The sequence below is a fragment of the Gymnogyps californianus genome, chromosome 24, assembly GCF_018139145.2.
Source record: "Gymnogyps californianus isolate 813 chromosome 24, ASM1813914v2, whole genome shotgun sequence".
Classification (NCBI taxonomy): domain Eukaryota; kingdom Metazoa; phylum Chordata; class Aves; order Accipitriformes; family Cathartidae; genus Gymnogyps; species Gymnogyps californianus.
The window spans coordinates 2,884,388-2,897,750 of record NC_059494.1 but is presented as its reverse complement, the minus strand read 5'-3'; the positions used below and the strand labels follow the sequence as shown (position 1 = coordinate 2,897,750).

General features: G+C 40.9%; 1 protein-coding gene across 1 annotated transcript in view; it reads left to right on the top strand.

Moving 5' to 3' along the window:
- KDM4B (lysine demethylase 4B) overlaps window positions 1-9,486 on the top strand; it is a 93,106-nt gene extending 83,620 nt beyond the window's left edge. Inside the window, exons 19-23 of the mRNA XM_050910756.1 lie at window positions 2,670-2,855; window positions 3,036-3,200; window positions 3,976-4,095; window positions 6,923-7,015; window positions 8,917-9,486. Of these exons, the coding sequence (XP_050766713.1) occupies window positions 2,670-2,855; window positions 3,036-3,200; window positions 3,976-4,095; window positions 6,923-7,015; window positions 8,917-9,102 (750 nt within the window). The 3' untranslated portion in view covers window positions 9,103-9,486. The remainder of the gene's footprint in view (window positions 1-2,669; window positions 2,856-3,035; window positions 3,201-3,975; window positions 4,096-6,922; window positions 7,016-8,916) is intronic.
- The last annotated feature ends 3,877 nt before the right edge of the window (window positions 9,487-13,363 follow it).

Genomic DNA, 13,363 nt, shown 5'->3' with positions numbered 1-13,363 from the left:
ATTTCAGTCTCACTGTAGCTGACATTTTTCTTTATCCTTTGATCGTATTTGCTCTGAATATTCCATTGGTGTAGCTCTTTTGCCTGTCAGAAGGAGTTTGTCTTGCCACTGGAGTGTCATTAGGCGCGTACTAATCCTTCTGGCTGGGAAGAATCCTGTTCGCATCAATAAAGGCAGATTCCTGATACTGGAGGGTTAATGCTCCCTTGAGAGGCAGTATTGAGCACGCTGTATATCAGCAGTTGTCCCTGCTGGCGGGAGAATTAGGTATTGACAGTTTAATAATGAGATCTCATTGCTATTGACTTGCTTTCAGTGCCGTGTTCCTGCTGTGCACTTTGCTGTGGTGCTTATCTAGCTTTTGAACATGGTTTACAGAGCGATAAAGGCATAGCTTATTAAATACTAAAAAGCACATTCTGGCAACACTAAGGCGCTGGCTTTGAATTTCCTGGCTTTTGTTAGTTTAAGTAAAAAGGCCAAATTAATCTTTGGTGTAAACATACTGACTTCAGTTAATTCACAGGAAGTGAATTTGACTTATTTCATATACATGTGGGGCAGACCCCAGTCAGGGAGGAGTGATGTTGCACAGAAATTGGGAAGAATGCATCTCCCTTTCTTTTGCATGTTTTGCTTTCAAGGAAGAGAGAAATACTCTTTGCAGAAGGAATGGTCTTTTATTTGTCTTGGCAGTGCGTTGTAGCTAGCGCAGTGGGGCCCTGGCTCTTAGCTATGATAACACAAATAAAACACAACATTGAAATTTGGCAATTCTTATTTTGCGTTTACTGGATAGTTTATAATATGATACCACTCTTCATATTTTTGAGGGTACACTTTTAAGATAGCTCAGATCTAGAAGCAGAGTGAAGTTGTACTTCAGGGGGTTGTATTGGCTTATTGTGTGATCTCGGGCAGCTTATGTTACATTTCTAATCCCATGGGATGCAGTAATTCATATGGATCTCAAAATTTAGGTCATGTGTTCTGTAATGTTGCATACCTTGAGCACTGCTTTAATGGAAGTGAGGTAAACGAGAGGCCATGAAGGGTGAAAGAGGGGAAGAAAGGCTCTGTTTAATATCAGACGCTGCAGAGAGAAAAAGAGTCTGTCATTCATAGTATCAGTGTGTTTATAGGACATTTATGTTTAGATGAGTGGATGGATTGGGGGGGAGGCAGGCGGTCAAACCTGGGGGGCAGTGGCTGGAGCAAGCTAGTGTGGTGTGCTTTGGAGGTGGTCATCTGGAAATGGGCACTAAAAATTACTGCTTTCCTCTGTTCCTCCTTATATGTGAAAATTATTTCTTTGTAATAAATAAATTACATAGCTGTATAGTTAGATTCATGGACATATAATATCTCTCAGGATTTTATTTATACGAGCCGTTCATTCTAACAAGTAAAATGCATGTTCGTCTCGTGTGTGAAATTAATTTTTCCCTGATTTGCCTTATCCAAGCCTCAGCTAAGGTAAAGAAGCTGCCATCGATCAGTGACAGATTCCCTAGACTTAAAACGTTAAAGCTAGAATTGGTGTTTCCAAATAGTTCCCTGGAAACATTACGCAAGTGTCCAAGTTAAATTTCTTTAGATTGGGATTCCCAAAACCTGGTCTTCTGTATTTCTGAGGGGCTGGAAACAAGAATTTGGTGCTGTTAGGGAATGAGGAAATGTATCTCGTTTCCCACTGACACCTAACGCTTGCTGCCAGGTCTACAGTGCCATAAGGCTTATGATTTTTAGCTTTGAAAAAATTTAGATTTTCTTTTTAAAGTAATCACACATCTTAAGTTGATTACCTGTCCCCCCTAAGTGCTGTCTTATTAGATTAGCCTAATAACTGGATCTGCTTTGTAGAAAATGAGTTTAAAAAATACTGAAAGATTTCATACCTTTTTTCCCCCTGTAATTCTGGTGTTTGGTACAATATTTTTATTTCTTCTGTTTGCAAAACAGTGACTGAATTATCTACAATAGCTAATCTGACATGGTTACCAGTAAAATATTTATGGTTGATATGTTTGTGTGTAAACATGCAATATTTTTGTTCCATTATATAAAGGTATGTTCTATTAGATCTAATAGGTATAATGTTCCATTAAATGTAGTAGAACAGATTATTACACAGTTATTCTGTGTTCTGTTCTTTCAAAAAATGAAAACATTGTTTTCTAGCAGTGTATCTGTGAAGATCCAGCTGCTGTTTGAATTAACATAGGTACATTTCATATATATAAGGAGGATGAGTATTGAGTTGTAGCAGTTCTCTAATAACACTGATTTGTGTTTGCCTGTTACGCCCTCCCTTTCTCTCAGCCCTCCAGTGAGCATAGTCTCAAATGGGATTTAAGTCTGCTTCACTGTCCACCATGGTTCTGGAGGGCTGAGTGACTGGTAGATGTTGTCATGTTCCAGGGAATGATAAGTTAGTACCTGCTGTAGCTTCTTGGCTTATGAGGGATTCTAGGCAAGTGTATATAGGCAATTCTGGAAGTATTGGACTTGACCTCTCAGCAGCAAACATCACAATTGTCGGCTGTGGCTTCTGGGCCCCAGACACTAATGATACAGACTCTTCCAGCACGTCAGGTAACAGGGTGCCATACGTTGTGTTAAAGCTGCTGTTGACTGCCTGCATAACGCTGACCTGGGTTTCGTTTCAGAAATGTGTGTACTGTCGGAAGCGGATGAAGAAAGTGTCTGGTGCCTGCATCCAGTGCTCATATGAGCACTGCTCCACATCCTTCCACGTGACCTGTGCACACGCAGCCGGCGTGCCCATGGAGCCAGATGACTGGCCCTATGTTGTGTCCATCACTTGCTTCAAACACAAAGCAGCTAACCAGAATGTATGGGTTTTTGTTTTGGTTTGGTTTGGTTTTTGGTGTTTTGTGGTGGTTTGTTTTGGGTTTTGTGGTTTGTGTTTTTTTTGTTTTTTTTTTTTGTAGAACAGTTTCTCTGTGCCTATATTCTTGACACAGCTTTTATGATTGCAAATTGCAAATTATTCCCTTTTCTCTGTAACACAGATTCAGTTTCGAAGAGAGGTGACCCTTGGACAGACTGTGATCACAAAGAACCGGAATGGACTCTACTACAGATGTAAAGTGATTGGCATGACAACACAGACTTTCTATGAAGTAAACTTTGATGATGGTTCATACAGTGACAACGTTTACCCAGAAAGCATTATTGTAAGCAGCTCTCTGTGGAGACTATTATAGATGAGTACAAAGTGTAATGCGTGCAGTCCTCTTCTATGCGCTTTGGGGTGGAACAATGAAGTAAAACTTTAAAAAAAAAAAAAAAAAAAGTAAAGTTGCTGCTTGCGTTGAAAAACTTATACTGCTCTTCATTACTGTTCTTGTTTATGACATTATCTCATTTCAGTTTTTTTGTTCCTTTACAAGGATGTGATTTTGATATATGCAGATGACTGAACAGAAAGCAATGTTTGTTTTAAGTTGCATCCTATTTGTTTTGTGGTTGAATAATCTCTTATTTTTCAACTGACAAGTGTGATTCATGGGGGAAGCAGATTGTCTGTAAGCACTTCTGGTTCAAAATAAGGAATTCGCTTAATAGAAGGAAAATCTAGAAGAGACTGGCTTGTCAACTCATGCATTCTCTTCCTGATTGTGCTATTGATTCACCATGTGAAACAGAGCAGGTCGCCCCGCTTGTTTTTGTTGATATAGGAGATCTGATGTTTTGGGATTTGTAATGAGAAATTTCCTAGAACTGAGTACTGTCACCAGAAGGAGGTGCAAGTGTTTATTTCTGGTCTCTCACTGGTTAATGGTTTTGTTTGAGGTGACTGCAATTAATCACAAGTGCAGAAACTTTCTTATACTTAATTATAGTGTTATGTAGCAACTTCCTCCAGCAGTGATTTTAACACACTGCTTTACCTAGGTCTTGAGCTTTGTTGGTGTTGGCTGTCTGACCTCTTTCACTCTCTGTCTTCAGAGCAGAGACTGCATCCAAATGGGACCCCCTCCAGAGGGTGAGTTGGTTCAACTGCAGTGGACAGATGGAATCGTCTATAAGGCCAAGTTTATTGCAGCCCAAATCAGTCAGATTTACCAGGTGAGTATGGAAGAGTACCCACATACTGTCAACATGTCTGACTGTGGCTCGAATTGTATAGCTCACTAGTGTGGAATGCTTGCTCTGGCCATGAAGAGAGAATTTGCCTTCTGAAATTAATACTGCTGGTAGTCTAAAGAGAAATATAGTGTTAAAATAGGATCAGGGTAAAGGTTTTTTGTGGCAGAACATGGATGTATGGATAGACATATGTCTAGACTGTATGTGCTTTTAAAATATAAAATAAATTTGCCCTTTTCCTTATAGCTCAGATCTGACTCAGGTCAAAAGTGACCTACTCAAACTGCTCTCTGATGGCTATCCGATGGCTGGAGCTGAACTCGTCGTCTGTAGTTCCCCTTGAGTCAATACCTACATAATTACAACTTTCCTCGATGCTTTGAGAGGAAGTAAGGGAAACGATGGGTCAGGAGACTACTTCAAGGGGGGGAATAATCCTCTGGTCATGGGAAGGTACTTTGTGGAGCAGCAGCAGCAGCATGTGGGAATAATGTCCTGCTGCTGTTGTGTGAGGAATTGGAAACCTTCAATCTCTAGTCTCTTACACTCTCACCGTCTCTGTTTTTATGGTGAGAAAAACAGCAGCCAGGTTTTGTTGTCTATGAGTCTGTTCCACATATGGGATTTTTGTTTGTGGAAGGTTGTAATAGTCAATAAAGGAAGATTTAACCTGGTACGCAGTGTTAGTATTTCAGCACAGAAGGTTTTATAACATGCAGTATGTTCATTTGATTAAATCCTTTTTAAATGGTACCAAGAAGTTGAAAATTACAGTGATTTGGAAAGTATACTTTGTGCACATCCTTTTGAAAAATACATGCTGAAATTTGCAAATAATTGTTATTTTTAAGAGATGGATGCCTCTGGACAAAAGGCAAAGGAAGTCCCATATCTCGTATTTGTTTGAAATGGGGTTCTGGTTTCTATCCTTTCTACGCAGAGTGTCTCATATCTGTGTGCGAAGAGCACAATAATCCACCTTGTCAGTTAACGGTCTTTTTTGTGTGTGTAATGGATGTTAACTGCTTCAGAGAAGATGTGATCTAAGGTGACCCTGGTTATGAATAAGTACAATATATAGTTCCGTAAAGATCTATTGTTATGCATGCTTTCCAGTTTAATCACAGTATAGGAAATTGTCATTGATTTCTTGAAGGTACAATAATTTGAAATAGGCTATTCCACTGATAGTGCCAGATGACAGAAAAATATGCATGAGGAGTCTGTGTTTTTCAAATCATGCAGTTACCTATAAGTAAAGCTCTTCTGCATGGGGAAAACAGTCTGAATAGCTTTCCACATTGCTTCCCTATGTAGATACTTTTTCAGTACTTATGGTGCATCTCTTTTATCTGTTTTGGAGTAGGATTATGTTTAAAAACACAGAAACAGTTTTGTTATGAAATAACATGTGTTCATAGGAAGACAGCATGGACTAGCTTTTGCATTTTAAACTTGTCTTATTTTGCAGTAGCTTCCCAGTTCACATCTCTAAGTCTGTATTTTGTGTGCTAAGATTAGATGTGTATATTTTTTTTAAAACATTGAGCCCAAATGACTGCCTTGTAACTTGCTCTAATGTGTGTTCATAACAGGGGTCTAACCATATCAGTAATTTGGAACTTAAATAGACAAGCTCCAACTGCTCTGTGATGGTTTAAGATGGCACTGCCCTCGGTTGCAAATCCTGCCTTTCTACCTGAAGTTGAGCTCGTGTAGTGGAAATGGCAGACAGCAATCTGCTTGTGCCTCGGCTGTTAAAACTTTGTAATTTGTGTTCCCTTCTGACTCCGTTGTGGTAGTGGTGCTCTGTAAAACCAGAGAGTAAATGGGACCAGTAGCATCTTAAACCACCTCAGCAGGGCTCAGCAGAGCTCATCTTTCAAAGCCTGTTCTCCCACCTGCGTAGTTCCTCCAGCTGATGTATGCTGCTCAGTTAAGGGACCTCAGCAGGCATCGCTGAGCTCGCGTAACTGATGAGCTGCAAGACCTGGGCAGCGCAGGAGGAGGAGTTCAGAGCACAGATGCTTTCTTCCTTCTGTGGTGTATGTCCTTCTACATTATCCAGAAAAGTGTAATAAGTCTTGAGCAAAGGAAATGAGAATCTCTTAAAAGCTTTTAATAGTTTTAACATTTTTATATGCACGTTTCCATGCATAAACATGCCTGTAACATCTGATGCATAATTCATGATATAATCAGTGCTTAGCAAAAAAGGTTTGACGTGAGGAGTTGCCACTGGTTTTTGTACCTGGCTGACTATTTCTGCTTGTTAAAATACAAATGTATTTTAGTAGCTGGAGTTGTTTCCTTATGACGTATGACAATGCTTTGTTTAAGATGAAAGAAATTCTTATTACCATATTCGCCTGAATACAGGGCTGCCTTTTATTATAAGTGAAAAGCTTATTTTTTCAGGATTTGAATCAAAAATCAGTAGAAGTCTTTAGTGCTCTGACTGGGAAGGGGGAGCAGAGTTGCTGGTCCAGCTGGAGTATAGACATTTTAGGATGCACAGGAGCACTGAATGAAACCACTTGTGCCGGATAAGACAGGGGTGCCTGAGCAGCACTGAAACCAACACTTTTTGGGTTCAGCATCCTTAACACAGCTTAAGGATGCTCATTCTACAGCAATCCTAGAGACATGGAGTGCCATGAACAGGGGATCATCCATGGGAGCTGGCCCCTCATGCTTCCTTGGTATTGCCATGAAGGGACCATATGTGGCAGAGTCTGGGAATGGACTGTTAAGTACTGTAAATGTAGAGGCCAAGTTCTTATTTCATCTTCTGCCTACTCTGCAGGTCGAGTTTGAAGATGGTTCTCAACTAATGGTAAAGCGTGGTGATATTTATACCTTGGAGGAAGAGCTTCCCAAGAGAGTGAAGTCTCGCCTGGTGGGTATCAAAGTAACAGAAACAGTAAAATGGCTGTGGCTTGCGGTACTCATTTGCATTTTCTTAGCATATTGTTTAGACATTAGGTGAATGCAGCCTCCAATTTCTGTGGCTGTAAAACCACTTGTCATTCACAAAATACGTAGAGTAGAAGAAATCCTTGATGTAAAGGCTTGAGAAGCATTTAAATGATTTTCCCTTTCACGTGTTCAGATCTGATTTTTGTTCTCTCTGGTTAAAAGATTATGTTCATATCATTTTACACCATATGAATTTAGTTATATGAACTGCCATTCTGTCTGAACACTGCCTTTCATCAGAAGTGAGGTGAATTGGTCTACAGCTAAGTGGTTTCTGGAGAACTGATTAGCGACATGGTACCAAACCCCCGTTTCTCACCAAATAGGAGATTTAGAATGTAGCTCTTACCTGTAAAGCTCTTAATCTAAAAGATCGGGCTGTCTTTAACTGCATACAATGGAATTATTGAGCCTAGAAAATAGGAGGGCTTTATTTCATAGCTTTTTTGGTTCCAGACTTGCTGGATGTTTTCAAACCTGGTGCTTTAACCTTTAAAGCCATCTCCTTTAAACAAATGATGAGACTGGTTTCTATGCAAATGGAGACTATACAGGTTTTTTTCTTCTTCATTCTGAATGTCTGTCATGTCAGCCACTGCAGGACAGGGACAGATCCACAAAGTTAACCTGTGAGAAGGTTCTGAGCTTCTGTCTCTCTTACGAGACAAAAAGGGATCGTCCAGCCTTCCCTTAAGGATATATGAATTGCTGTGCCAAGTTAAACCACTGGGTCACTCACCCTGTGGATCTGTGGCCACTAGCAGAAGTGTGAGATGCACATCATCAAAACTGGCCTGGTGACAGGCAATTCTGTGGAAGAACTGATGACAATTTGAAGGAAACTTTTGTTTGCTTATGCATGAAATCTTCAAGGGTTTTACCCAAAAAAACACTTGTAAAATGCTTTTTGTAATGTAGCTCTGGATGGCTTCTCCATCTTGTTTGAGGTTGTTTATCTCAATAAGACCTCATGGCATAAATTTTAGAGGTTAATAATAATTTACCTTGTTATCCTTGAAAGACTTCTGGTGGCAAAGAAGCACCTTAGAATTAAATTCGAAGATGTGCACAATATTCCAGTTTAAGCTTGTCTAATAATAAAGACAACATATTGGAGCCCTGAAATACAGGATTTGGAAAGAAACATATTCTCTGCAGTGGAGACATCAGGCTTTATAACAGTTCCAGAGAAAGGAATGCAAGCCGGAAAGTTTCAAGTCTGGCTGAAAGCTAAGGCTTTTTTCATGTACTTTCTGCTGCCAGAAGTGTTAGGCTATACTCTGTGGAAGTGATGCTCACAGTGCTTTAATGTAGTACAGCAGAACAAAGCGACAGGAGATGATAATTTCTACCAAGAAACGCATCTCATTTGAGAGTGTAAGAGCAGGACGAACAGAAGCAATTATTTGTACAGTGATCCCCAGATGCTTTCGTTGGGTCTTTTTTTTAAAGACATGAGGGAAGCCCCCATTTCCTCTGTGCCTTCTACTAGGAAGGAATAACCTTGAAGAGGCAGAGGAGGATAGGAGTAAACAGAGAATTGGCAAGGCAGGAGCTGAAGTGAACGATATTCTGAAACAGAAAGAAGGCAGCTCGAGGGTTTCTCTTTCCAGTTTGGTTTCATAAGCCCAGAATTTTTAATTTCAGCTGTGTGCTTTGTATGTTTCGGAGTTCACTTTTCCTACAGAAATACTCTGAACCAAATTGTTCGCTTGCTATCCCTGCTGTCTTGTTACGCAGGCGTGCTCCATAGTTTGCACCCGTCTCTCTCCCTGTTTGCCCGCTGTGCCTCTAATGATTGTACTTTCGTGTCTCCTGCAGTCCCTCAGCACTGGGGCCCCTCAGGAAGATGTATTTTCGGGAGATGAAGTGAGAGCAGCCAAGCGCCCCCGGCTGGGGAATTCAAGAAATCCCGAAGAATACGGACAAAACCCAGATTACTTGGCCTTTATGGAGAGCCTGTTGCAGACACAGTACCAGTCTGGAACTCAGAGCAACATGTTTTAACTAGGATTAATTAAAAATATTAAATTAACCCTTTTCAAGCCTGCGGAAAAATAACCAGGAAACTGTGGAATAGAAGACCAGCCTTGTGCAATAGCCTGCTGTGAATTTCTTTCATCTGCTCTTGTTTGGACTGCAAGAAAATCCTGTCTGGCTGCACGCTACCTCTACTTTGCCAGGCGTTGCTGACCAATAGAGTAGAGAGCTTGAATAAACCTTCAGAAAGCATTTCACACGGAGACTTTGGAAGAGTTTGTACTAATGGAGCTTTGTGACTGGCTTTTTTTTTATGAGGCTTGGAAAGGGTTAAAATTTAACAAAATGACTTTTTAAAATATGTCAAACTCTTTTGTCTTTAAAGGTGCTATTACATTGACTACTGAAGCAGCCTTTGGTATTGTGTTTTCTGTACATAGGCGTCACCTTTGTGAAGTTTTCTATAAATAAGCATTATTAAAAAAAAAAAGCAAACAAAAATAGGAAAACAAAAGTTTCCACAAAACATTTTTCTAGATTATGGCTTTAAAACAGAAAATAAACAAAATCCTCCCCCCTCGCCCCCAAATGAAATGTGACTAATATTACAGCGGGGAGAGAGAGGGCAAGAGCAGATGTCCTGGGAAGTTCTGGGTTCTTTTTTGTAAAGAAACACTATCTTCTTTGTAAGCTGGGGAAGATGGGGAAAGAAATGTTTCATAGCTGGGATGTTTCTTACCGATAGTTCTCTTAAAGACATGTGATAGATGTGTGCATTTCTGCCATGTCACCAGGAAGGGACTTAGGGAAGAAATGGCCGGGTTTTGGTCATTCTTGTCATCTTCCTTCCCCATCTTTGCCATCACAGTTGCTTTCTAGTTAAAAAATCAGCATGGCTTTCAGTTACAATATGCCACTCCGTTTTGGCAAGTGTTCTGTTGTTGCTTCTTGTGTTAGTTCCTTTACGAGCCATCCCCCCTCCCCACTGCAGACTAGAGCATCGAGGGATTGCTCTAGCTCTCTGGTAGGCATGTCTCCCATAGGAACCGTTTTCTTTTCTTTGTCTCCTTTTTTTTTTTTTTTCTTCTTTTTTTTTTTTTTTTTTGAGTTGTGCTCCTTACAGTTGTGAGAATCATTCCATGACAGAAGCCTGGGAGGTGTTTGTATGTTTTTCTTTTATCCTATTAAAGAAGAAATTCCCCAAACATCTTTGATTGTTGTGACATCCTTTACTTAAGTAAAGACTGAGCCTTTGAGATACTCCTGGGGAAGAGGAATGCAAGCCCTTCATTTGATTGGACTCGGTTCACTGAGAATTGAATGAGCATTAAAGGCAAAAACAAATCCTAAAGTATTGAGTGGGCAGCTCCCACTTGAACGCTTGAAAATCACCTCCGGTTGAAGAGCTGTTATGGAGCAGTGTTTTGTAAAAGAACCTGAACCAAAACCCTGCTGAAGTCACTGGAAAGTCTTCCACTCTCTTTGGAGGACCTCTGTCAATTCAGAGGGAAAGAAGGCGGCAGCCCTAGTAGAGTTGGAAAGGGAACGTGGCTTCCACAGTGTCTGGGTGAAGGGGGGCAAGGGCGCATCGTACCACTCACCTCAATGCCTTGGCCTGGCAGAAGCCGCTGTGAGATCGCAGTTATCCAGAACACTGCACAGCAATCTTTTTCCACTTAATTCCCTAAAATTACTGGACAGAAAGAGACTTTTTTTTTTTTTTTGTAGCCCCTTTGCAAGGCGGTCGTTGGTCTGTGGAGAGGTTTTTAAGCAACACTATAGCTGGATCTTTAAGGGAATAAGTGGGAAGGATTTGTGGGCTAAGCAGATGGTAGATTAGCATCTTAAGAGACTCGATGGGTATTAAACTGTCCTAGTGAAAGAGTGGAGATAGAGTAAAGCAATTTTTTTTTTTTTAACTTTGTTTTGTGTTCTCCCTTGAGAGAATTGGAGTTCCCTTTATTTCTTACTGCCTCTGCTACGGGTTATTTTCTTTGTGTGTGTGTGTCTGTGCGCGTGTGCACGCGTGCGTGTTTAAGATGTTTGAAACAGGGTTTTTTATTTCTGAGTTTTTGACGTTTTCAATAGATGTCTCCAAGAATAAAAACAAACTGAGACTAATAAAAGTTTTAAAAATTGGCAAGGTTCTTAAAAGCCTCGGTTGTTACTCCTACATAGCTGTCTCCTGTCAGTTAGTAGAAAACTTCCTTATATAAAAGAATAAGAGTGTTGCCAGGCCACAAGAGAAATATTTAAAACAATTGAAAAAGAATTTAAACAGCAGAGGATTTTTTTTTGGAGGTGGGAGGGGAACGGTGGGATGGGATGAGTGGTTGTGAGCAATGGGGGAATTTCCTCTGCATGTTGAAGTCCTGACTGAAATAGCACCATTGCTGTATTCATATGTAGTACCTTTTTAAAATACTATTTATATTGTAAAAACAAAGTGTGTTTCCTCACCCCATATTCAGATGCTGAGTTATGTTTAAACATGAACCTGGAACTGTAGAATGCCCTTCCTTGTTGCCAGGGTTCTCCCTTTTTGTTTATTTTTAAATCCCTCTTTTTGGTTTAGGAATGACTTGTGCAGGTTATCTATAATGACCATATTGATGGCCTCTGTGCATCAGACTATTGAAAAGGAAATAGGAAATGCACATTCCTACCCTCCCCTTCCTCCAGTGAAATATATTTGTAAGTGTCTGATTATGTGCTATAAAAATAATGATTTCTTCCCCCCCCTTCCCCCCCTAGATTAAGGATGTGATGTATTTTTTGCATATTTTTTTTCTCTGCCTCTAGGTTCATAATGAATTAAAGGCTGTTGAGCACTTCAGAATTACACTTTTTGGGGGGTTGAAGTCTCTTCATTTCTAAGTTTAAAGTCTTTTGTACTGCAGGAGAAAGTGGCTCCCAGAACTGATGGGTAAAGCTGAGTGATAAAACCGAGCCAAGAGAAGCTGAGACTGATGAAGAAGAATGTGGTCTTTTCCTTCCTCTCTGTTAACCGTGCAGGAGAAGAGGTCTGTCGTTGCACCCTTTCCCAAAATTAAGAACCAAGCTTGCAATGCATTTTTGTCCAAGGTCCAGGATTTTCTCTAGCTGGCTCGTTCATGAGAACCGTGGTTGCTAAATAGCCAGAGGTGGTTCGAAAATCCTTTCTCTTTTAAATCGCCTGTTTGCTACTTCCTTTTTGGAGTCTGCTTCATAGCTTCCAGTAGCCTTTCTTTCTATCCCTTGGAGGTCGTGCTGACATTGAACCTCTTAAAATAGCATCTTCCTGAACCTTGACTTAAACACCTTCAATTCCCATCCTGAGCCCTGATACTTTTCTACAAATTCCTCTCCAGCTGTTGCAGTAGGAGGCTAATGCTGCACATTATGTGAAAGAAAAGAAATCTCCAACTTCCAGTCTTCTGCAGCTTTATAGTTTTTCTTGAGATAATCTGAGGAATCGTGCTAGTGGGAAGAAGCTGCTGATAGGAAGTCTGTTGTAATTTACACCCCCACAAAGGTTACCTTTGAATTTAAGGTCTGCTGTATTGCTGTAATAAGAACTAATATAATTTTAAAGATGTCTTAAGCAGTAGTACATACTTCCAAGTAACTGCCTGGATCAGTGGTCAAAAGGCAAGGATCAGACCTTTCTGTCACACTATCACAGCCTCGCAGGGTGGAACAGACATTTCCACACAACCCCCCTAAGTCACCGTGGGTTTCTGTTACTCACCGAGATTGCTACACTAAAATATAGATGATGTAGGGTTATAGGAAATTCCGCTGTGCCCAGGGAGTCCTCAGGGAGACAATGTGAATACTACAACTGCTGTAGTGGAGAGCTTTGCTTCCTACGCTTTCCTCTGTCTAAGTACCGTTCGGGGCTGGATGAGGGAGTGTAGATGAGCACAACTCATTAGCCTCTTCTTCTAACCTCTACATCTTTCTTATCCCTGGAGAAAGCGTGTTTGTCTGTATCTTTTAAACCTATGCAGCTGAGCTGCATCTCTTACTAAAGCACGTTTCGGTTTCCTCCTTTTGCTTTTCCACGTTCCCCATTTGTGCCAGCTCCATCCTCTGGAGGTCCTGCCGGTCTGTCCTCCTCCAGCCCCGGGCAGCATGTTCATGCACTGGTACCTGCTGCGCAGCTCCCTCCTGCCAGGCGCGCGCCTCTGGTCCTGCCCCGCGGAGCGCTTTGCTTAGGACTTGGCCGTTAACGGACCTGGGTTGCCAAGGTAGGGATGAGACGCCCATACGCGATGCTTTGTCTTGCACAGAGGACTGCAGTTTC